Source organism: Desmodus rotundus, chromosome 13 (assembly GCF_022682495.2).
Source record: "Desmodus rotundus isolate HL8 chromosome 13, HLdesRot8A.1, whole genome shotgun sequence".
Taxonomy (NCBI): domain Eukaryota; kingdom Metazoa; phylum Chordata; class Mammalia; order Chiroptera; family Phyllostomidae; genus Desmodus; species Desmodus rotundus.
In genome coordinates this window covers 7,122,245-7,147,821 of record NC_071399.1, presented here as the reverse complement: position 1 = coordinate 7,147,821, position 25,577 = coordinate 7,122,245, and the positions used below count along the sequence as shown (strand labels likewise).

At 40.1% G+C, this 25,577-nt stretch overlaps 1 protein-coding gene across 4 annotated transcripts in view; it reads right to left on the bottom strand.

Moving 5' to 3' along the window:
• Positions 1-25,577, bottom strand: part of TENM3 (teneurin transmembrane protein 3) — a 620,275-nt gene that overhangs the window by 353,564 nt on the left and 241,134 nt on the right. For all 4 annotated transcript variants that reach the window (XM_053916510.1, XM_053916509.2, XM_053916511.1 and 1 more), the window contains exon 3: positions 16,162-16,440. In XM_053916510.1, the coding sequence (XP_053772485.1) occupies positions 16,162-16,440 (279 nt within the window). The remainder of the gene's footprint in view (positions 1-16,161; positions 16,441-25,577) is intronic.

Here is a 25,577-nt window from a genome sequence, read left to right as displayed (position 1 = left end):
ATTTACTGCTCATCTCGACTTCTTAAGAACTGCAGGTTGAAAGAAACATGTATTCGAATAGCCCCGTTACAGAGAAATTTCCAGTGATGGCAGGAGAAAGCAGGGTGAGGGTCTCACCATTACACACTAAGTGTAGTAAGCTAGACTTTCTAACACAATTTTACTAAATCAGTAAGACGAGAGGATGTGAAGAGAGCATGATAAGAAAAACTGTGGTCTAGGAATCTATAGTAGGAAATACAATCTGAGAAATCAGAGTGTTATGTGAAACTCTAAAGAAATCTGAATTTGAAATTACAAAGAGATTTATAAAGAGGGAGGGGGAAAGGAAAAGTAACAAGTGTTGGGCTTTCTAATGGTCTCAGTAACATCAGAGTCAGATACAGAACAGAGCCCAATAAAAGGGGCATAAAGGGACCTAACCATTGAAAGCATATTTTGAAGACAGACACCTTGCTTTTTAACCTGCTGTTGATACACATCGTGTGCACTGAAAATAACTTAGAGCAGAAATGTGTTATTATCATTAACACGGCAAGATAGTGTGTGTGTGTGTGTGTGTGTGTGTGTGTGTGTTCTGAGGTCCCCAGGAACCATGGAGACATGATGAATTGGGAAAGAGCTCAGTGAATAATGAAAATGATTAGGTCGAAGAGGTAGGATCAATTTATCAGGGAATGAATATTGGGCCTAATTAGTTTTGAAGGATAACGGTGTTGTTTTTCAAGTGTGAGAAAGATTAGGACATAAAGCTGCGGACCAAAATTTCTCCACTTAGTATCAAGAACCTAAGATAAAAATCAGGAAACATTTCTAATGAAACACAGATACAGATCGATTCACAAAAACCATGCTGCCTGGCTCAGTGGTGTCTCCCCAGGCTTCCTTACAGAGAACAGAAGGGATGCCTCCCAAGGTCTCCGTCAGACTTACGATGATGATACTCAATTATCTGGCAGGCCCTTTGACGACATAAAGCAGAAATGATTTGCAGAGATCATTTCTTCGGGAAACAAGCTGATAATCACATGAGCATGCTTGTAGTGCACTAATAACCCGAAGCAGCCTGTGTTCGGAGAGCCTGTAGCATCTCAAGAAAGATGCAGATAATAACCCAGTACGTGGGGAAGTGGGGGGTAGAGATGATTCATGTATAGAAATCAAGTGTGACTACAGTTAAAACAAAACAGCATGTTCCAAATCAAATCCTCCCCTTTGAAAAGTGCATGAAAGAGGAAGAGAAAATGGTATTGATTAGTTTTTGCTTGTTAAAACTGGCTTGATTATCTTTTTTTGAAAAAATTGATGGAAATGTTTAGGTAACGTCAGTTATTTTTGTATTCATCTGTTAAACATTTAAGCTCCTTGCTAAGTACGGTAAGGTATTCACCCCCAAATCCCTTCCAGAGTATCATTATGAAGGGAATTTTCCGAACTTACATAATATAATACCATAGAATTCTTAATGTTTACTTAGATAAAACTGTTAGCACTGAAATGAATCTATTTTAGCGGTTGGTGATAATTAAGTAACAGATGGACTGCCAGTTAAAACAAAAGGTGAACTTGGTAGGTGGACAACAGTGTATATTGTATAGTTCAAGGGTCACATAAGCATTCCTTGCAGATGCAATGCTTATAAGAAGCACACACAAAGCAAAGGAAGCCTGGATGATGGCTGATTAATACAAATGATGAATCTAATTTTTCCTGCCACTTTAGGTGGTTCATGGAAGTTTTCTACCTCCTATCTTCGCTGCTGGACCTATCCTAACCAATATGACTTCCCTCTCTTGAGGGAAACCCTTGACAGAAAACTGCAATATTAACTTAGTAAAGTTAAACAACGATGAAATAATGCATAGTAAAGACTATTGATAAGAAGGCACAGTTTGAAAAAACTCAGACCCAAGATATTGGGTGAATTATCCAAGATACAACAGTGAGCTAATGACAGAACCAGAATAAGAACTGAGACCTCTGAACTTCTAATCAAGGTCACTGTTACAAAGCGACCGTTTCCAATACTTCTGGAACGTACCGACACTTTTCATGAGAAGTTGAAGGATTTTGGATACAACACAAACTCTTCCATAAAAGAATGATGTCTTCAGAGAAGAACCAGAATTGGTTGGAGGAAGAGGAATTTTGTGGGTGGAGATTTCTAATTAAAATAGAAGAAGACACATATCTCATGGAAGGGAACCACCAATGCTCTCACCCGTTGTGAGACTTACAAAATCTTGCCTGACAGCTGTCAACTACGGAGGTGCGAACTACGTACAAACTACGTGAAGTACGGGGCAAGTGACCAGGCCTCCCGGGTCTATGTGGCCGATATTCTTATCCTTGGAAGTACAAAATTTTACCCCCAAACAGATTCCTTTTCATCAGTTTTTACCCCTTCAGAGATCAGTCCTGGAATTGACAGGTATGGATATGACAACACATTACAGAAACACTGCAGCCCCTGCTCCCTTCTGACCCTCTGGGCAAATCTCTTTGCAGCTTGAGAAAAAATAGTAAGTGTACCCGCTGTGTTCATGGCGGAGCCAGGAAGTTGTAGCACCAGACCCTGAAAGATGCAGATGCTACAGTAAGAGCTCCTGGAGTTGAGGCCCTTTGCTGTTACCATATCAAAGGGCCTGGAGCCTTTACCAAGCTGACTGCAGGTCTTGATTCAAAATCTCAAACAGGACTGAGGCCCACAGGTGGAAGGGGAATGTGGCTTCCTAGCAACAATTTTGCAGCCTCCTTCCCTGCACTATCCTGGCTCACACGCCAACGTTCCCCAGCAGTACCCGTGGAAAGTGTACCAGTTGCAAATCCCTCCTGGGGACCATGGTGCAGAGAAACACAAAGTCAAGAGGAAGGAAAGGAGGTCTAAATATTTCATGCAGCACTTGTTTTGAGACTGGGCAGGAAGCAAGTGAAGTGCATGGGAATAAAATGCTCTAAGACTCTGCTCGTCGACCACAGAGGCTCCCCCTCCAGCAGCACAGGAGAGCGCCCGAGGGTGCTGGAGCACGCGGGCGTTCACTGGAGCAGCGTGGGGCAGTATTCTTGTTGCATACCCAAAGACAACTGGATGCCCTGCTCTAGGGACAAACCGGCCACACCTAGATCTGCCATATTCACTGTCCCTAGTATTCTCTAACAAAACCGTTACATGTTCCTTTAAATCCATTTTTATTTTTAGTTTTCGGTAACATCTTTTATATACTGTTTGCTGTCTCACAAACTGCAAAGTGAACTCTTCTGTATATAATGATTTTAAGCAATTGCGCAGATGACAGTGTGCCTTAATGATCTTCCTATGGCCTTCCCTTTATCTCTCCTACAGCAGCGTTTTGTCAGGTTCCGTACTCAAAAATATAGTGTTGTTTCCCTGGCTGGTGTAGCTCAGTGGATTGAGCATGGGCCCGCGAGGCAAAGGGCCATGGGTTTGATTCCCAGTCAGGACACATGCCTGGGTTGCAGGCCAGGTCCCGAGTAGGGGACACTTGAGAGGCAAACACACATTGATGTTTCTCTCCCTCTCTTTCTTCTTCCCTTCCCATCTCTCTAAAAATAAATAAATAAAGTCTTTAGAAAAAGAAGTACAAACTGGTTGTCAGAATAGTCATGGGGATGGAAAGTACAGCATAGGGAACCTAGTCAACAATATTGTAATAACTGTGGATGGTGTCTGATGGATGAGAGGTTTATTGAGGTGATCACTTAGTAAGTTATGTAATATCTCATCACTGCAGTGTACACCTGAAACTAATATAATATGTATGGTGACTGTAATTGAAAAATAAAAAGATGATTTAAAAATATGGATGTTCACAAAATATGTGCCTAATACACTCTGACTTTCTGCAGGATTAATGCTTTATTTTTAATGAAAAAATAGATCTCAGTATCTGCTTCTGACATTGTATATAACTTCCATAAGCCTATTTAAGTCTGTTTTTCTACCAGTACATATTTTGCAATGCCTAAAGTTTACATAATTCCCTGCCAGTAGCTAATTGTGTATTCCCGAAAATGCCTATTTTAGTTAACATTCTAGAGCTCTCAGAACCCTCCAACCCTAAATTTGGCATGTAAAAACTAATACTTATATCAGATATTTCACAAATTTTATCCCACTTTGCAAAGATTTAGCAGGACAAGTTTTTACTGATGTCTCATTGCTGAAATTTAAGTAGATTAGCACATATTTATTAGACATTATGGGACATCCCCTAATTAAATTAAATGGCATTTACAAATGTGAATTATGTGAAGAAAATCAATTTCAATTCCTAAACCACAAACCACATTAAAAAATTCATAGACTAAATGTAAAAAGGAGGAAAGAAATATATAAGAAAATTTAAACAATTATTTGCTCTGGGGGTAAAGTCACATTTCTAAGAATAAAAAAGCCACATGTAAATAATGTAGTTGACAATATTAAAGTCTTTTTATCAAAAAATATCTTAAAATCAAACTGAGGAAAACGTTTTTTGAGAAGTTTAAGATATGGATCTTTCAAGAGACAATGTGTAATTCAGATTTTTTAATATGAAACCACTCGAAATTCAGTAAGAAAAAAGTATATGTGTATATTTATCTCCTTCATCTTCCCAGCAGGCTACGGATTGATAGAAGGAGACTTCCCACTGCTATTATCCCCTGCTTAAAGTTTGTAGTCTATTGAATAAGGACACAGAAACTTCACGAAAGTGATTGTGTTCCTCTGAGCTGGACAAACACAGGTTTTCGTGGTACCCAGGATCTCTAACCAGGAGTGTGCAGCTGTGTGAGCAAGGCGGTATCCTGCTGGGCATAAGGGCCAGATGCTCACACTATGTGCCAGCTGTTCTGCGTGACAACTGCACTGCTACCCATCACTACTGCGGAGCTCACACATGTGTCTACATGCGGAACGCCTGCCTTTAAGAAGGTGTTTACACACATCAGGTCCTCCCTCAACCCAACCTGTCTCATCAAGGCCGCACGTAAACAAGGGGGAAAAGTCAGGGTCAGTGTCCTGGTGTCCTTGAACTCCATCTCTCCCGTCCATGTCCTTATGTCCTGAAGACCCATTTCCCCATGTACCCCAGTAGGATAATGATGCCCAAAGGGCAGGAATTGGCAGTGCACAAAAGAAGAAATACAAACCACGCATACATCTATGCGAGAATGCAGTCAACCTACTAACCAAATGAATATAAATTACAACAACGGGAGCATACTGTGTTTCATCCATCCAGTTGCCAAAATTTCAAAGCAGGACCACATTTGGTGTCCATGGCTTGTCAAAAAAAGTCACTTTTCAATACTGCTGGTGGGAGTGCAAATTGACACGAGCCTTTTTGCAGGGTGTTTTGACAGAGCACCCCTAAAGCTTTAAATCGCATATGCCCCTTGTCTCTGACAGTCCACTTCCCAAGAATTTCTCCGAAGGTAATAATGGAATTAGTGGCAAAGGTTTAGCCCCTAGGATAGTTATTACAACACCATTTACAACAGTGAAACAACAATTTATAACAGTGGAACAACCTGGATGTCCGAAGGTAGTGGACACGTTAAACAAATTATGGTAAATCATAGTGTGAAAAAGTATTATGGGCAATAGTAGAAGACTATCTAATAACCGGGGGAAACGTGGGTCAAAACAGAATTTGCAAATTTCATTGAAAAATACATACAGATAACAATTAAAAGTGTAAATACCAAAATAGAGACGAGTTAAAAATTATCCATTTGGTTCTCTGTGTTGTCCAACAAACATATGATTCTAAATAATTCAAATAGATAATTAAGGACAGAAGATTAAACATTCAAATATGTTATACTTAAATTTGTTTCTTCTCAAGTTCTATTTTTTATCCTTCTGTCGTTACCTATCATTTTACTTGGGCTATGGAGCCAGCCCAATGCGAAAAATCATTAAATACTTAAAAGATTCTAATGATTAGCTGAAGCCTTAAACTCCTTAGGTAGGTATGTTTGGCCATTTGGTTCACCTATCTGCCCAGTGTGCACCTACAATCTCTACAATAGGATCCCAGGCCCAGTCAATGAGACACAGTCCATTACAGGGGAATGTTTCCTATGTGTTTTCTGCAGCAACTGACATTTCATTCAAGCACTTTCAAGCCCCCTGGGGATCTCCATCTGCTGTGAGTCAAACTTTTAAGATCTCTCTTTATGAACTTTAACACCCTTTGGAAGCCATTTGAAAGCGAAAGCTTACTTTCTATTGATTAGTTTGATATTAACCAATTCAAGACAAACCCATTATTTAATTTAGCCTGAATAATTCTTTCACAGAGGCACGGCTTTCCAAATTTTAATATGCAAGTAATTACGACTATCACTCTGGCTTTTTATAGCCTATTGCTGTTTCTCACAGACATACCACTCACGCAACATTTTTTGTTGTTGTTGCTGTTGCTATTGTTTTTGTCATTCCCTTTTTATGGATTTTAAAAGATTAATGTTTGGTAATGCCTCAACAGTGTTTGTTGAAAATCCAATCTGGTTATATGATTTTATGTTTGTAGGCATGCATCTTGTTTTTAAGCAAAACAAGACATTTAATATAGCTAGTGCAAAACCATGTGGCAGTTGCTAAGGTGGAAAATTGTTTTCTAGCTAGTAATGTGATCCTTATATATGAATATCTACCTGTTTACTTACTGTGCATCTATTTATTTATCCAGGGACCATACACACACAACAAGGATTGAAGAAAGGAAATAAGAAGTTACCTGTGTATCTGGAGTGGGCCTGAGAACAATCCCATTAGCTTGGGCTCAGAGTTGATAATGACCTGTTTTCCACTGGACTCCATATGTGCTTTATTTATTTTTATTTTTTTAGTTTTACAGAACTATTGTAAATAAAGTATCCATTTTGAATAAGAATGTACTCTCCCTAAACATTCTGATGCCATGATGACATGGACTCTCAGGTCCATCAAATATCATCAGTTCGTACTAGCTGACTTCCTATTTCCTATGATTTTAATCCACATAGACAGACACACACCTTTTCTTAAGTATTCCTTTTCTTGGTGAAAACTAAACTAATTATGTACATGCAACTGCAAGAAAAAAATACCTTAAGAGATAAAAAAGTTTTGAGGGATTCACAGTTACGTAAATTTATATTCCAAGGACGGTTCTGCTCCTGGTCCTTTGGAAGCCAGACTCTATTACAATGTTCTCCTTAATCGCCTTTACTCTCACCTTCCCACCATTGCGTTGCTCCTCACCTGTACTCACAAAGATGCTGACATGTTCTCCAATAGAAAAACACCCCTGCCCCGTCGTCCCCTGGAGTCACCAGCCCAGCCCCCTCCGTTCTTAGGTGAACTTTGGAAAGAGTCATCTACCATTGCTGGTGCCACAGGCTGGCTTCCTGTTCATCTCTCCACCCTCCGCAAGTTGACCCCCACCCACACGGCCCGGAGGTTCATTCCTCCCGTGCAGTCCAGAGGGCATCATTGGCACGCACTTAACTCCGGAGACTTTTGCAAGTTTTGGACCCTGCGGCTCATGCCCTGTCTCTCTTGTCGTCTGTGAACTGCTGTTTGGTTTTCTTTTTGTCTCTATGGAAGGTGCCCCTTTGTCTCTGTAATTGGCGCTTCTTCTGTCCCCTGTGTTAAATGTTAATGACCTCAGGATTTATCTGAGTCCTCTTCTCTTCTCCTTTTGTTTGTTTTGGGGGAGAGATTTAATCCTGCCCCCCAGCTTCAACTACTATCGTAGGGGTCACTTAGTATGGGGGTGGGGGGGCGGAGAGTAGGTCTACAGTGTGAGCACGTGAAATGCATTTTATTCTTGCATTATTGTTTATTAATTGTGTATTATTTTCCATACAAACAACTGTAAACCTAGCTGCATATATTTTTAAACAAAATAGAATAGAATATACAAAATGGCTTAAGAGATTCGGAACTGTGATGCCCTACAAACACCTCAAAAACACCCCGCCCATGTCTGAACTGCCAACTTTACCATGAACAACACCCTCACCTCCAACTTGGGCAACCCCATCACTCGCCCAGTGCTGCATATGTGAGGGTTGTTCAAAACGTCTTCCTCCTCCCTAGCCCCAGTGCGGTGAATGAATCGGCAAACCTTCATCCTATCCATTTGAATTGGTCTTCCTTTCCCCCCAGGTTCTTGACACAAACTTTCCTGTTTTGTCACTTTGATCATTATAATATTACCTAAGTGATGAACTTGCTTGCAAGTGTAACCTCCCAGTCCATTAGATTTCGGCTCGGCAACCCCTTCGGTTCTAGGTTCAGGCACTGGCCCTGGTGAGCCCAGACACAACGGCAGACAGGGCCACGGCCCTAGGGAGCATCCTGTCTGTGGGAAAGGCCCTCCTCATTCTACACTGCTTCTGAGGACTTCGTCCAATGTAACTATGGCCATGCTAGTCCTCTGCATGACATTCTTTCAGAGCCTCCCCATTACCTAAAGGGGCAAGTGCCAACTCCTTAGTATGGCCAAGCAGGCCCTTCCTGATGTGATGCGGTTGCGCTGAGGCTCCCCGTGCAGCCTCGGCTTTCACGGCTCGTCCACACACCCCATTCCAGGTACTGGACAGCTTGTGGCTCTTGGAACAGTCCTCGGGGATTTTACATTTTCTCCTTCACTGCTTTGTTTATGCCCTGAATTTCTACACATGCTTTAAGCCTGTGTTCCAATGAAACATTCTCTCTGTTAGCAACGGTGTGCCCCGTGCTAACGCGGGCTTTGCATATTGGGAGGTAATACCACTTATCGCATTAAGATACAGTTACAATGTACTTGCCTGCTTGCTCAACCAGCCTATGAATTTCTAGATGCCAGGGAATACAGCTTACTCATTTTTGGTTTTTCCAGTACCTGTTACAATACCCATGATTTAGTATGCACTGAATGAAAACATAGTTGATATACTAAAAATAAATCAATTCAAAAAGTCTCACCTAAACTTTATCCAGTTACAGTTTCTCTGTGACCTGAAATAATACTTACAGTCAAGGTAATATCCATGAGACATTTTAAATTGCTCTTTTCTCAAGTTTATATGCATTTGTATCAATTTCTAATAGGCATTTATAAAGCTGTTAACTTTGTTCATGTACAATCTATTCATTATGGACAACTATTTCAAGTCCACTGCTAAGTACAGCAAAATTCCAGTACAAAAAAACCTTTGTTCGCACTACTCAGTAAACACGTGTGAGAGTTTTACATTTAAAGCTGTATGTGTGTGTGATGTTAATGAACAATATTATTATTTCTTGTGAAGGATATTCTCTAAATAGCATCAAAAAATTAGTCAGTTGCTCTTCAAACCCTGAATACCCTTGGAATGGCAAATAAACTAAGGTTCCAAAGCCCTAACAGTAATTTTTTCTATTTCGGTGATAATTACATTACTAAACCTGATTCAGCAGTCACTGCTATTCAATCCATTAATTAAAACAGCTTTACTGCTACCACTGTGATTTTTCAAGGATATCAAAAACACATTCAAAAATCAAAATAGCCCATATCGTCAGTTTTGATATGTGCATAGCATGCTTTCCTTTGGTTTCAAGTCTACAATTAAAAAACATTCAGAGTTTAAACAGGGATGGTTTATGTCCTATATACTCGGAACAAAAATACTTAGAATGTAAGGTGGGTTCTGTAGAAATGGCCATAGTCATGCGAAGAGCAGCAAATGGTCAAGAGATTCTGAAAACCCTCTTAGAATGGAGGATAGAAACGTATACAAATACTTCAGGGATAACAATAGTGGTAGTGGACTTTACCGTCTCCTGAATTCCAGCTTCATACTACTAAATTTAAAAAATTCGTGTAAGTCGCAACTTGCAACATATCCACAAAATGAATATATCTCATCCTTAAATGAAATAGGAAAGTTTTTGCTAAAAGAGTGACAAGTCATTATTTAAACTGAAATGTGTACACATCGGGGCAACACAATTATTTTTATATGGTAGAAGCTATTGGACTATATTTTGCCAAGCAGCACGGTAAGTCAGAGTTTGATTTAATAACCATGCAGAATATTACTTTTGCTAGTTTTGACATCCTAGAGCACCTAAAACATAAAATACAATTTATAGCAGTAGAACATGCCAGAATTGACCATTACATGCCAGAAGAGGACCCATAATGGAATTTATATGCAAGTTATAGTTTAGTATGTGTAATAGAATCTCATAAAATTAGAACACTGAAACACCATTTATTTCTTCGCAGCAAAGGATCTCCATCTTAATTCTTACAATCAGTTTCCAAGGTAGGCCGAAAGGTTCTTGGATGGAGTTCGAAGGAATGGCATTAGGCTAGTTAGGCACAATGATAAACTTCTCTTCAAATCATCTTCAGAAAACTCAAATATCATCATCCCCTTTGTGAAAAGAGCCAGGAGAGGAGGGACATCTCTGTCCTTGTTGGAGGCATCACAAGTATGTGACATAACAGGGTGCTCCGATGCCACCAGCAATTTCGCAGAAACTAGTCTAGAATTTAATTGGTAGTAGAAGAGCTACAAGTCCATCCACTTCCTCTCTCTCACCTACACCTGGTTGCTCAGAAAGAGAAGTTATGCTGCCCACTCTTTCCGAGAACATGTTCGGCCTCACATGCTAATCTGGATTGCAGAATAGCTCAGGTTCTCCGTTGAGAGACCAAAGTAAAGGTTATCACCAGAACGGGTCATCATATTGGTGTAAGGGGTGCACCTTTTTCCTTTTAAAGTACAATAACTCAACTTTTAGACTGTATCCATACAGAAGGTCAACTTATTAAAATACTAGTTCAAAGGTCAAGTAAACTGGTTCCTGGAAGTGCTTTAGCTGGGCAAAGCGGGGATCTATTACACCTAAAAACACCGCACTTGAACGTTAGAGAGTGTGTTGGCCAAATTGGCCCTTAATACTTCGTACCATGCACTCTTAGTGCATCTTTCGTGAGGGCCTGTCACAGGTGTACTGTTGAGAGTCCAGGTGAGAGTCAGTCTCCCCAGAACGATTTATTTTATCGTGCGAACTGATGCGCAGCGGTTCGATTGCCTTGTGATCGACCGGCTGTCTAAGTAACGTGCCTTTGAGGGAAACGCTAGTTTTGAAATTTCCTTTGGCCAGGAGAGGAAGGAGAATGCTGAAGTCTTTGAAGTCTACGGCCATCAGACTAATTATCAGCACCATTCAATACACATTCGTTTAATTACAGTAAATTAAAAAGGATGTGGGGTTTGGAGGAAAAAAAGAGAATCAGTAAATGGCGACAGAAACTCCAGAGTCTGCAAATAATCGTGCCTGTCCTGGAGGAGACAGTGTCCCCCCCTCCCCTCTCCCAAGGTACAAACACGTCACCGATGCAGAGGGAGGGGACAGAAGAGGCGGAGGAGGGAGGGGACACCTACTGCGGGCCAAACTATGTAGGTGCTGTACTTGATATTGTTTATCTAACCTAATCTTCATAACCATTTAGGAAGGAGGTATAAAAATAATTTTCCAGCTTGTATAAATTTTCCAGCTCTTTTTGTTCTGATCTATGGGTTTTTTTTTTTTTTTTTGTCGTTGTTGTTGTTCAGTTATCGTTGTCCCCACTTTCCCCCATTACTCTCCCCTGCCCTGACCGCCACCCATCCCACATTTAATCCCCCCATTGTTCTTGCCCATGGGTCCTTTATGTATGTCCAGCTCTTATAAACAGTAGGAGCACACACTTAATTTGGAATTCATTAGATGCCAGGCACTGTTCTAAGCACATTACACAACCAAAGTCAGTGGGTCTTCACAACGACCTGTAAGGACTGAATACGGGAAGCAGACTATAGTACGGGAAGGTTAAGGAACTTGCCCAAGGTCACATAGCTGGGAGGAGGGAAGCCAATTCCAATCCCGGTGGTCTGCGGGCTACAACAAGTTCTCAACTACTGCCCTCTATGGAGGCTCTCAAGGTCCCGAATCATGAAGAGGTGCAAGAGGAGTGCCAACTCCCCCTGGTCTGTCTGGCCTCAAAGGTCACCTCTCCCACTGTGTGGAAGAGACTATGGGGACAGGGAGGAGGAGGAAGGTGAGGACCAGCAGTGGGAGAATACACATCTCTGGAGCTAGGAGTTCGACTAGGCAGAGATGGAAAAGTTGGGAACTTGAACTTGGGGTGATTCAGAAACAAAGAGTCGTAGGGGTTGAGTGAAAAGGCTTATACTCTAAGTGGCGTGGTCCAAACCCAGGCATCCTGCATGACATCATACTGTTAGGTGACAAAGGACAGAAATATATGCTTGGATTCTCCTGGGAAAAGATGCACAAACTAACATGTTTAAAGCTGAAGGGCTGATGTTCTAAAAAACAGTTCTCTGTTCCTGACATTTGCTTAGATAATTGGAATTGAGATCCCAATACTGGCAAAGCCGAATAGTGGGAAATCAGTCGAGCGTCTTTTTGCAATACATGAGAGAAGGAAAGAGACCTAAAAATCCAAAGGATACTGGTAGGTTTACCTTTGATTAATGAGGGCATTCCATCACTGACTTCGTAACCTCCCAACAGCCTACTAGCACGGCAGCTCCCAGGTGGTCACAGCCCACTGGCCCCCTGGCACTTGCCTGGGGCATGGCAGCTGACTCAGGGCAGCGGTGACAACCACAGCAATCGATATGCGTCCAGACAGGACTACTTCATCCCCTTAATTTGGAACAAAATTAACATTTGGAATTCCGTATGAAACTTAATATACTATAACATTTTCCCCCCTCAAAATTCTTTTTAGCTTCAAATCCCCATGGTTGGTAAAGAGTTAGTTTTGCAAAATAATAAATGTTATCACTTGTTTTGAATCTCTGCTAACATGGAGACATGTGACATGGTTGGAATGTTCTTTTACTCTCGTGGGATGCTCAGACCATCAAAATTTCATTAGCCTCACAGTGGTTCTAGCGCCTTCTTAACTTGAACTGTTGGCCTCTTTATCAATAAATAAATGAAATCTAATCCCTTTCAGTTACTAAACTCTTCTTTGAAGTTATAACTAGAACATAGGCACTCGGCTTGCATAATTTTCCAAATGTTGAATAACATTTCTTTTTCCTGGGGAAAACAGCCTTCTTCACTGTTATTTCAAATGATGGAAACAGCCAAAGAAAGCTCCTGTGCTGAAGGGGATGAAAACAAGTCAGTGTCTGCTTTCTAAATTAGTTTTATTTGGTATTTTGCACACGGCCTTCTGGTTTCAACTTCTAGTGATAGCACTCAAGGTCATACAAAAGTGAATAAAATGAAACAATTACAATAACTGGAAGGCAAAGGAAAATATAACTGGAAAATGAATAGTCTTGCAAAGCTAAAGCAATTAAAATACCTGAGAAGGATAGACTTGAATTATTTATAGTAATTTTATGTTAGAAATATTTGACTAGAAGTAGTGTTACTAAAATATGTAATAGTTTTGAGGGAACTGTTTATAAAGATGTTAAAAGACCCATATGTATGATTACAACTTTTAGTTTTTACTATAACCCAGTTTAAAAAAAAAAAACACCTATTTTTTACATCAGAAAAAAATACTAAATACTCGTTTAATTCCACAACTTAAAATTATAAGGCCTGCTATACATCTCAGAAAATTATGTTTCCCCAGATCTTAATGTAATTAATTCCTTTAAATAGAATCTTGTTCCTTCTGACTAATCACTGAAAACTCAGAACAAAGAAATTAATCTGAAATGTTCCTGTATACATATGAAGCCCGTGAAATAGCCAGCATGTGGTAAGAGGTCATATCTTTTATTTCCTTTAAATTTGCTTCCTTAAGCTGATATTGTTAGGAGTTCTTAGACCATCAAAATGTTTTAAAAACAACCTCAGCTAAATCTTGTGTAATGAGTAAACACGAGTTTAAGTCATCACTTGCCCAACTCAACAAACATTGCTTTTGACACTTTATACTCTTAACTTAGCTGACCTGTTTACTCCCAACAAATGCTGCCAAATGTTCTGGATTTCAAGGCAAGGAAGGCCCTTGACTCTCTCTTCCTGTCCCCTCATTGTGCTTCCTAACAATCTGAAGAAGTGAAAGAGTCTACCTTTCCTTGCCTTCACATCCCTCTAAGAGCAAGGTCTCTGAGATTCCTGGGCAAACAAGCTCCTCCTCTAGTGAATAATAATCCATGCGCGTGGGGAGGGCCGGTGGTGTGAGAAACTCACAAGTCCTCCTCCTCACCCCCGTCATGGGCCATCACACACTGTTAACTAAAGGTTGCACAGTTGGTAGCGTTGTATTTGCTACAAAGAAAAAAAATACGGCATGTGTTTGGGAATTCATTGTGAGATAGTTTCAGCAGATATATAATTTTTAAAAATGATAAAATTAATTTATATTTTACCAAGACAGACAACAAGGTACACGAGAGAGAGAGAGAGAGAGAGAGAGAGAGGTGCTACAGAGGCTGTGGGCAGAAAGGACAGGCTGACCCAACGTGAAAAATTATTTAACGGGTGTGGATATGGACGGTCCGAGATGCAGAAAGTCAGCACTGAAGGCATTATCCTCCTGCACTCTACTCTCTTTTCTACAACCATCACAGACTTTATCACGGACTTAAAAAACAATCCAATGCCAAATGCTACATGCGAATACAACCATTGTACCTGCCATTGCCCCGAGGTCAGTATGTGAAGATGCAGACGGACGGGAAACACAGTTTATGCCCAATCGCACGTGTTCACGGTTACTGACTTCGGAGTCCACAGGGAAAACCGATCGACATGCGGGTTCTACTAAGGTGACTGGGTTAGCCCAGGGAAACGGGAGCAGTCTGATTCGAAGACTCATTTTGTCAGAAAGCACTGCCCTTGTTTTCGCTTTTGTGTTGGAATCAAGCCAGTCCCCACCCAAAACTGACATTTCCAAAATTAATATATTGAGTACACATTATTAATTGATTTTTGACTTTGGTTTAATGCACCGAAGTATCCCATGCAGACACTGTTGCCAGGAGCTGGTTTGGATCAGATTTTTTTTCTCGTGACCAGGAGGGAGAAGATACTAAACAGCGAGCAGCACTCAGTGCTACTTCCAACTGAAACTGAAAGCTGGCGATAGACCTGCTTTCCTATTACAACGCGAAGTTGACAGATTTGCTCGGTAAATAATAAAAATGAAATAGCATTGGAGAAACAATGCTCTTTCTTTTCAAATGTCATCCAATTCTTTCATTTTAATTTTCACTTTGCTTTTCAATGCATCCCATACACTGCATTAATAACTAGACCGAAGTAGCAAGTACACTGTGAATATTAACTGCTGAAGGAGAAATATCTTTTTGTTGTCCAGGCCAATGGTGCTGATGCCCTCATTCTTCCTAGAAACAGCACTGATTAAAAATTAAATTTTCTTTAAAATCCCTTATTGCATATAAATCGACTATTTTTATTATCCTACCTGGAGCAATAAGAAAAAAATCCTAATAATTTATAAAGACATTTTTCTTACGATATGTGCAGCCCCTATTTGGATATCCCCAAATCCAATTTGGTGTGTGGATTTAATTGCACAGTAATCCAGTCACCAAAGCACATCAAAGGCCACGCTCCCCCTCTTTACCAAGATTTCAATTGCTCTCATCAACTAGTAAGTTTAAAGCATGATCAAATTTGTTCTTCAATCACTTGAGCCCTGTTAATAAACTATTCAGTGTGCTCACTCATCCATTCTAAGATTCTGCAACTTCTTTGAGATATCTTCAAGAGGCATCTACAAAGACATCTTTGATTGCCAGCTGGCTCTGGGGTAAACTTTGTCACCGCTTGCTTTGAGGTTGCACAGAGGATAATAGGTGACATGGTCCAAGATAAGTCAAAGCGAATCTTTTTTTTTCCCCCCATATACAATGAAACTTTTTGAAAACTATAGCTAACATAGACAGCTTGCATAATTGAACATTCTCATTTCGAATATTGATTTTTTTTTCCGGGGGAAAAATACATTATTCAAGGTCATTTCTTGCGTTTTACTGCATTAAAACAAAAAGAAAGGCGGAAGGAACAAAGGAAAGGAGGGACAGGAGGGAAGAAGAGATAAAGACAGCCAAGATCCCGGGGTCTGCCGGGACAGGGGCACCGAAGGCGGCCATCGCAGAGCAGCCAGGGACACTCACCATTGTCGCTGTCCGACTTGTTCTCGTGCTCTGTGTCGGTCAGGGTGAGGGCCGAGTTGGAGCGGCTGGACAAGCAGGAGCTGCGGCCGGACTTGACACCCCGGCCCCAGAGTCTCATGGCGTGCTCTGGCGACATCACCGCCTCGTTTTCCGTGTCTGCGTCGGACCCTGCACTGAGAGAGTACCCTCTGGGGGGCAGCCCCATCTCCGCACAAAACGCCAGGCCTCTTCGAGTGGCTGGTTCGCACACTCCTAACTGCCTTAGGGTAAAATTCTGTCCTAATTAGGGGGGAAAAAAGACAACAGCTAGTGAGGATATGTTTAGTTTTAGCGTTAGAGTTTTGTTTTTGTTTTTAAACAAACTCTCCATAAAACACACACTCAAGCATTCAGGTTTTTTAGCTATCAGCTCCAGGTGTTTACATTAGCACTGCATGACAAAGGTCAAGTGGGTGAAATCACTGGGGTGGGGGCAAAGGGGATGCCACCTCTGACTCCCCACACATGGCAGCTTAGAGGGCCTTTGTCCACCTTTTCACCCATAAGCACCTCCAGAGGGATGGGCATGTGAGCAATGCAGACCAGGAAAACTCAGCCCGAGAAAAGGTCAGCTGTCAGTACCCAAAGTTAGTGCAGCAAACTTAGGAAGCAGTGGAAACTGTCAGAATTATTTCCTGTGTCCTGGCTCTAGTCTTAAACGATAGAATTTTCCCACCCAGAAGTCACGACCTTGGAAGAGAAAAGATTTCCCTCAAGATTAAGTAGAACGAGGAGCTTGGTCAGTTTTTATTCCATCTTCCCAGCTTAACAACCAATATGAACACATACTATATACATGTGTGTACATATACCAAATTTTGGAGTATGTCTTGAAAATTTGCAGACATCTGACTTTTTTGCTTTAATAAACACCTGGAAACATCTGTATTGATTCGAGTGAACCAATTCTTGCAAATGAAGTGCAGTCTAAGAATATACGGGGAGTCCTATGTACTTAAAAATTAATGATAACATCAAGTCCCCGGCAAAATAAATGGCTGTGAACTCTGCAGGCCTTTACTAATAAATTGAGCATAATAAAACTCGGGACACTGCAATAAGTTAAAGCTAAAGTGTTTAGATTTGGTGACACTTCCAAATGACGGCTGTGATTAACGTTTCCAATTCTGTGTTTGGTTTTCAAATTCCGCATACGTTTATGACAACGATGGATGAGAAGACAGAGAGACACGTTCGCTTGTAGGGCACCTGCACATGTGCCTCTCCCGCTTCTCTGGTTCGCATGGGAGAGCTGGAGGCTTAGGTACCGCCTGGAATCAAAGCCCAGGGAAAGAATAATAGTATATAAAGACCAGTCTAAATGGTACCACACAATACCAACCTTTTAAGGATATAAAGAATTTATACTACCCATAGATTTCATCTTCCCACTTCTTTTTCTTAAAACTACGGACATTTTAAAGTTAATTGGCTGCTGTGAGAAACAGATTATACAGCGGTAGGCCAAAGACGGTTTACAGCTGTGATACAATTAAATAATACGATAATTCATAAATCAGAGTACAAAAATTAACTCTTGTGTTTTGCAGACTCACGACTATAAACCTACTTTTGCCCACTGCTGTATATTAAGGTGTTATATATTCTTTGTGATAAAACAACATGTTGAATCTTCTACAAAATGAGATCAAACGTAGCACACAACACAGCAAATATTTGGTCGCAGAGCCATTAGCACTCTCCTGGTCTGCGAGCGCTTGAACACGTGTGGTTAATCGCTTTATTGCTGTGGTCATATCAGAAGCTGGAATCAGCTTCATCTGGGCCAGACTTCCAAATGGATTCTGACAATGACACTCATAAATTATGAAAATCAGTTGCTACAATTAGCTACGAATCAAACTGTGCTTATCAGAGAGATGTAAGCATTTAAACCTAAAAGTACGTTAAAAAAAAGGAAGTAGCAAAAAAGAAAAAAGAAAGAAGGAACACAGGGAAAAAGAGCCTGCTAACGGTGAGACAGTGGGCAGGCTTGCCGAGGTAAGAGCTGTTGGTATTTTTAAAAGAAATAGTGTGGATTGTACTTATAAAAGCAGATCCAACAAAAGGCAACGTCATGGACAGTTAATGGAATAGCTGTAGGAGAGGTGACCGATTATTTATACATCGCATTTAAAGTGGGGAGAGGGGGAGAAAGCGTCTACAACAGTTAACTATAACCATCCAACATGCTGATTTTTCAAAATAAGAATACAATATAATTTTCCAAGGGTGAAAATGAAAGACAGGATCCTGTGCATCTCCCCTCTATTTGGGCAAGTGCCCACATTGAGGAATAAAAGTAAGAGAAGTTAAAAGACAATGAAACTGCCTTTCTAATCTCTGAACCGTAACTTGAAACACTTCCACATTATTGACTTTTTACACTGATGCAAAAATCTATGAGGTGAAGGAAAGCAGAAAACTGCAGTCTTTATTATTGGGTATCCAGGTATGTAAATACAACTCAACTCTGCAAACAAATACCTAGCAGATGATCCCTATGAACTGATGTGTGTATCCCAATCCTCTTAAAAATTGGAGCCTGGAAAATCAATGTCTCACAATGATTCAAAACTCTTAAGGGCTGCTTTCTGAAATGCAAGCCAGCAAGCAAGCTGTCAGGTTTTCTTGCTGAGTTGAAGTTCACCTTTGTCTCCACTAGGAATGAACACTAAACTTGACCTCCAGTTAAAGCTACTTACTAGCTCTGTTCAGGTCACTTTATCACCCTATTTTTTCATCTTTCAGGGCTGTCACGACTTGGGTGGAGAGATGGCTTCATATAAATATGACTAGCATGAAAGAGCTAACCAAGAAATAGGTTAAAGATACACGCCTGGATAAATGAAAGGAATAATCACAGAGAAGTGTACATTTGAGGGTGCAGAGAGGAGCACTCTCAAATAAGTTTAGAATAGCCACAGCACCTCCACATCGAAAAATCTCTCCACCCCAGACCTGCCTCGATGCTTCCAATTCTGCTGTTGTCTTTTATCCATTCGGTTATACATTCTTGCTTGTTTGATCTCTTGTTTTCATGCAAACACCCTTGGGGAGATTAGCTATTATACTAGAATGAATTAGCCTATTAGATTATTTCCCACACCCCAGCAGAGTTTAGCAAGGTGGACTATCTTTGTGGGAGACACAGGCAGTTTTGAGAGGCAGACACAGCTGGCTGAAGCTTCATGGTACCGGAGGTTTGGGTGGGGTTGTTGAGGTGCTGTAAAGTGGAAAGAAAAAGGCAGAAACTGGCAGCAAATATGCATCTGGATTTGGGCTAAAATCTCAACCATCTTGCCTAAGTCAGCTTTGGCTTCAAGCAACAAAGAGATAAGGATATACTATTCTTATTTTCCATGGTGTCTTCTGATTGTGTTCTTTGCAACGCTTCTAACACCATCTCCTTAGATTCTCTCTTTGCCTTTCAGAGGCTTTACATGAAGTCTGTTCCCGGTGAAATCAGGACGTATCTCCTGCATGTTGCGTTTGGTAACCTTGGTCGGCTGGGCCAACAACAGTTTCCTATTATAATTTGAAACAGGACCAAAACAATAAATTGCAGCAAGAAGAAAGCATACCTGAGGATGGAATTCAGTGTGATTAAAAGGCAAGGTTAGCTTGGATGAGATTAGACATTTTTGTTTGATGACACTCATAAGTGAAAATATATAAAAGAAAAACAGAATTAACACAACCTAGGAAGGCTGTGTCATTAAAAAAGTTCACATTTTAAAAAATAAGTGCGGGTGTGTGATGAAGTGGAAAGGACCATACAAGAAGAAATACTTCACGTGAATGTGGCACATAGCAAGGTAGCCCTTTAGCAGAAGAAGGGGTTGGAAAATGAGTGTTATTTGGTCTTTTTCTCATATAGGTCTATAATGTATTCAGAGTAGGGAGGGAGTTTTCAAAGGTGCAAGGCAGAGTGCTGTTCACCAATGGGCAAGACATGTACTATCTCTGCGTGACTTTGAAAGAACAAGACTCTGCCTGAGGGACTAGCTTCGGATCACACCGGGACCACACAGCACAGGGGAGAGGTCCAGTATTCTCACTCATGGCCTTCTTTCCCCTCCTACGTGTAGGTTATTCTAATGTCTAGGGTTTGCTCTTCTCTCTCTTTCTCTTATTTATTTGTTCTTTTCTTTTTTGGTTGGTTTTTTTTTCAAACAGCTTTATTGAGGTATAACTCACAAAGCATATAATACACTCATTTGAGTGCACAGTGGAATGGTTTTTAGTACATTCATTTTAGCGTGCGACTACCACCACAACCAAATGTAGAATGTTTTTATCACCCCCAAAGAGACCTTGTATGAACAAGCAGCCATCTTTCATTTCCCCTCTAACTCTCCCTCTCTCCCTAGCCCCCGACAACCACTAGTTGACTCTATGTCTCTGTAGATTTACCTGTTCAGGATATTTCAGATAAAAGACATCCTACAATGTGTGGACTTCTGTGATTGGCTCCTTTTACTTTGCACAGTGCTTTCAAGGTTTATCCATACTGTAGCATGTATCAGCACTCCATTCATTTTTACAGTTGAATAATATTCCATTGTATGGATAGAACACAACTCATCCATTCATCAGTTAATGGGCATCTGAGTTGGTTCCACTTTTGGACTATTATAAACAGTCATGTACAAATTTTTATTTAGACATATGATTTTATTTCTCTTTTGTATGTACCGAGGAGAAGCGTTGCTGGGTCAGATAGTGAGTCTATGTTCAACCTTCCGAGGAAGGAAGTGCTCTCACTGTTTTCCACAGTGAGAACTTTACATGTTCTCCAGCAGGTGAGGATTCTAATTTCCCCACATCCTCTCAAACGCTTGTTATTATTGCTATTGTTGATTCTCCTCTATGCCACACTGCAACTCTGCAATGAGGAATTGGGATACAGGTCATTGGAAAATCTGGGGGACAAACCAAGAATCACCGCTCTCTTAGAAGCAGTTGATTCTGTGGGCCACTCTGAAAATTCATTATTACTTTATCTTATCATTTTCTTGCCTTCTATTATGCTGCTTTAGTACCTGAAAATATGTTTCTATTACAATTAAAAATACTTTTTACATCAAAAAGTCTACTGTTTTCAGATGATATCTTATAGAAATAAAATCAGCTGATTGTAAACATACACATACGCATAATGTGTACTATGGCAGTGTTGCAAAGATTAAAGTAGCTGGAATGTTTACCAGAAAGGGAGTGGCTGAGTGAGTTATAAATCCCATGCACAAACCACTCTGGGGCTAGCATTTAGAGTGAGGTTGGACTTAGGCCTTCAGATCCGGAGGGCAGCCCATAATATATATTTTAAATTAAAACAGACATTGCAGAGTATGATCCGATTTTTGGAATATAACGAAGAGAGTCAATGACTTATGTGCATGCTTATGGTTTTGAGCATGAATTAAAGTGAGGAAGGAGGCTAAATAACTGATATGATGGACCATTTAGAAGGAGTTGTGAGTAAAGGAAAGGAATTAATAATTTTTTATTTTCTATTTCTGAATTTTTATTTTTCATGATAATTTCACTAAATTAAACACAATAAAGAAAAATTAAGTCTATTTTCTTTTAAAAAGTATATTTTCTTGACTTGCTGTTCAGTAGCTTCTGTTCAATAACTATAAGCAATTAATTTATTCCCTTCTCTTGGAGAGGCTGGGCTTTAAAAAACCTTCCTCATTTACTGGAAAGAAATGAAGTTGTGGAAGAAATATAGGAGCAATGTTTTTCCCTATTTCAATTCTTGAATTATTGTTTCAAGTCTTCCTTTTCCTATCATCATATATGGATATTTAAAAGAAAACATATTTATTATGTAGTAACAACCCCAAAAACTGAGTATGGGAAAGGGATAGAAGAATCAATACAAATTTAATACACAGAAACAATATATCATTGTTCTCAGGTATTTTCCTTGGTTACTGTGAGCCTGAACAGAATTATCTGTCCTCAGACATGGAGTGAACATAAAACTACAAATTGGGCAAGCATTTCTCATCGGATGCTTGCGGAATTAGTGTCACTACCACCTTATTGTGGAGTTCCTTTTTCTGCTGTGTTTGCAAAACGATAAGAAGATCACACAGGAATAGAAATGTCTGTAACTTTTTTCCCTTTGAGTCCTAATGCATATTTTATGGGACACTCCAAACACTTTAACCTTCCTAAGTTAAATTTGTCAACTGTTTGCACAGAAAACCCATCCTGGAACATGAAATAGAAATTTCAATGAGGGTATAAATCTTTACTTATAAGGCCCTACACAACACTACAATTTTAAAATAACTCTACCCAGCAAGACTATCATGTAGAATAGTAGGACATATATAGAGCTTTTCAGACAAGAAAAAGCTAAAGGAGTTCATCATCACCAAACCAGTATTACATGAAAAGTTTAAGGGTCTTTTTCTAAGAAGAAGAAAAAAAAGATAAAAAATATGGACAATAAAATGGTAATAAACACATATATATCAACAATTGAATCTAAAAAACAAAATCAGTGAACAAGCAGAAGAGAAACAGACTCATAGATTCAGAGGCCACTCTGACGGGCTGCCATGGGAGGAGAGTTGGGGGCTGGGTAAAAAGGTGAAGGGGTTAAGAAATAGAATAGGTTGTTACAGAATAGTGATGGGGATGCAAAGTACAGCACAGGAAAGATAGTCAATAACATTCTAATAACTGTGTTGTCAGATGGGTAAGAGATTTGTCGGGATGATCACTTAGTACAATAAGTTATATAATGCCTAATCACTGGTTGTACACCTGAAACTAATACAATATTGTATGTCAACTGTAATGGAAAAAATAATAAATGCTTTAAACAAGAAAAAGGAAATTAAGTGAAAATTTCACTAAATATCTAGACTCCCCCTACACTGTTTTATATAAAAATGCAAATAACTTCAACTGCTTACTCAATTTATCTATTAATATGATATTAATGTCCATAAACACAGGTAATCTCAGATTCCTAGAGGACAGGGCAAATGATCACTGTATATACCATACTTATAATCTAATTTATTACACAAGACACAGTGCGGTGGAAGCTGTCGCCGGCTGCGCCCTCGGCATTCATCCCGAACGCAGCTGAGGCGGTGCCTCCATCCAGGGAAATGTACGGCTGAGGCTGTTCCGAGAACTCAGTGAGAAGGGAAAGCCCCAGGAGTGTTTGCGCGCAGAGAAAGCAGGATTAGGATGAATGACCCCAGAGAGCACGCCTTCTCTTCAAGATAAGATTTGTGAAGCCTCCAGGGGAGGGCAAACATATGGAGAGAAGGTCTGATGGCTCAAACGAGAGAAATTAGGTTGTGAGTCTGCTAACTGGTAAGAAAAAAGCATCTTCTTAAACGCGTGTCATGAAGGATTTGTACACGCAACCACAAAAGCATGCATTGCTGGTACTGGCAATCATTTGTAATTAGACAAACAACTTTCAAATTGATTTTGATCGAATGCATTCTGGAAATGAACTTGCTTCTTATTTTTACTTAGAAATGCCTGCTTCAGAAGAAAACAAGTGATGATAATATGCCTACGACATATCTGCTGGCGTCTGAAAGTAAGGCTGCAGGAGGTACTGGTATAAATAGGCGTGCGGTTTGGCACAAAGCAGCGGGTCTTTAATAATTGTGACCGAAGGGGCACCCAGTGATTCACAACGTGGATCTCAAACTGGCAACGTGGCCAGGCACTGAATATAAGTTTAGCAATAAGCTAGGCACTCAAGACATCAGACCAATAAAGGCTGAGGCAGGGGGAAAGGGTTACCCCACTGTGTCCAGAGAGGGCTCGAAGCTGTGCCTATCTACTCTCACCTTCTGGTAGGTAACCCACAAAGCAGGTTGGCCACCAAGCCTGAAAGAAGCACTTGCCTGCTTAACAGCCAAAATTAGTTAACCATCAGTTAGGCAGGGGAGCTAAAAGAGGGAGCAAGGAGGAAAACATTAACAGGAAACAGTGATAAACTGGAGCTATTTAACTGGTGTCTTTGAGTACAGAAGTTTAAGGTTGGGTAAACATGACCATCTAAATCCTTTAATCCCTCCGCTGACATTTATAGTGACTGAGAAGGATTAATCATTCTGATCTCTAAATGAATCATTTTAAGTAGTTAATATTTAAAAGTCATAAACTTTGGAGTTGTAGTAATTAGCCCAGTGGATCTGATTAATGCTTCAGGTTTTTGTCTTGCTTTATATCACCCTATTCTCACAAAGAAAAGGTTTCCTCAGGCCCCGCAAGTACAGATTTCAGAAAACCTGAAAAGAGGCTTAGATTCTTTTCGTTTTTGTAGGATGACAGAGGTGAGGGGGATACTGGGGAAATGAAAAGTTGGGGGTATAGCTGGAAATTCATAGCAGCATTAAGAGCTGAATGGTAAGACCATATGGTCATACTTCTTTTGAAGTCTAGGATCAGTTCCCATTATTCACTCTAATGGCATCCAAGACTAAACGAAATCGCAGTCCTTAAAATTAAAAGCATTTTACTCTTGGCTCTTGAATTTCCCTCTTTCACAATTTCCGATGTGCCCGATTGTTTCATGTATTTTCATAATTCAAAAAAATACACAAGTAAATAAAATAAAAATAAGAACAGTGGAAAAAAATGGTTTTCCATTTTACTTCCAAAGCAGAGTAAAATGGTACAGAAAGACGCATAATTAGGATGTTAAAGCAGTTGTTAATACTATTTTTACATCTGTCCAATGCTGTTGGTGATATTCTAAAATAATATGTACTGCTTTCATGCTTTACATGTAACAAATAGAATTTAATTCTTTTGATCTATTTGGAACATATAACATGTAGAAAGGTTTTAAAATTATTTATCATTTTAGTAATACTCTAGCAATAAAGCTGCCAAAAAGAGTAATCTATATCTAAGAGCTAAAAATGGGCTTTTTTTCTATTTGGGAACTGATGAAAATGTAAGAAAGGGCCCAAGTATATGGCACCAACCCTTCATTCTCTCCCTCAGCACAGTCCTGGATAGGCTGTGGATGCTATTATCTTAATGGGCAAAATGTCTTTATTCAGCAAAATGTTAGAGTGCAATGGCAGCATTCAGGTTTTTTTTTTTTTTAAAGTGGTAGCTCACTTTTAAACACAGGTTTTATTTATTTATTTTTAGAGAGAGGGGAAGGAGGAAGAAAGAGAGGGAGAGAAACATCGACTGGTTGCCTCTCACATGACCCCAACTGGGGACCTGGCCCCAAAACCTATGCATGTGCCCTGACCAGGAATAAGACCAGTGACCTTTCAGTTTTCAGGCTGATGCTCAGTCCACTGAGCTACGCCAGCCAGGGCAACAGCGGTTGTTTTTAAGAGGGCTGCGGTAATGGCTCA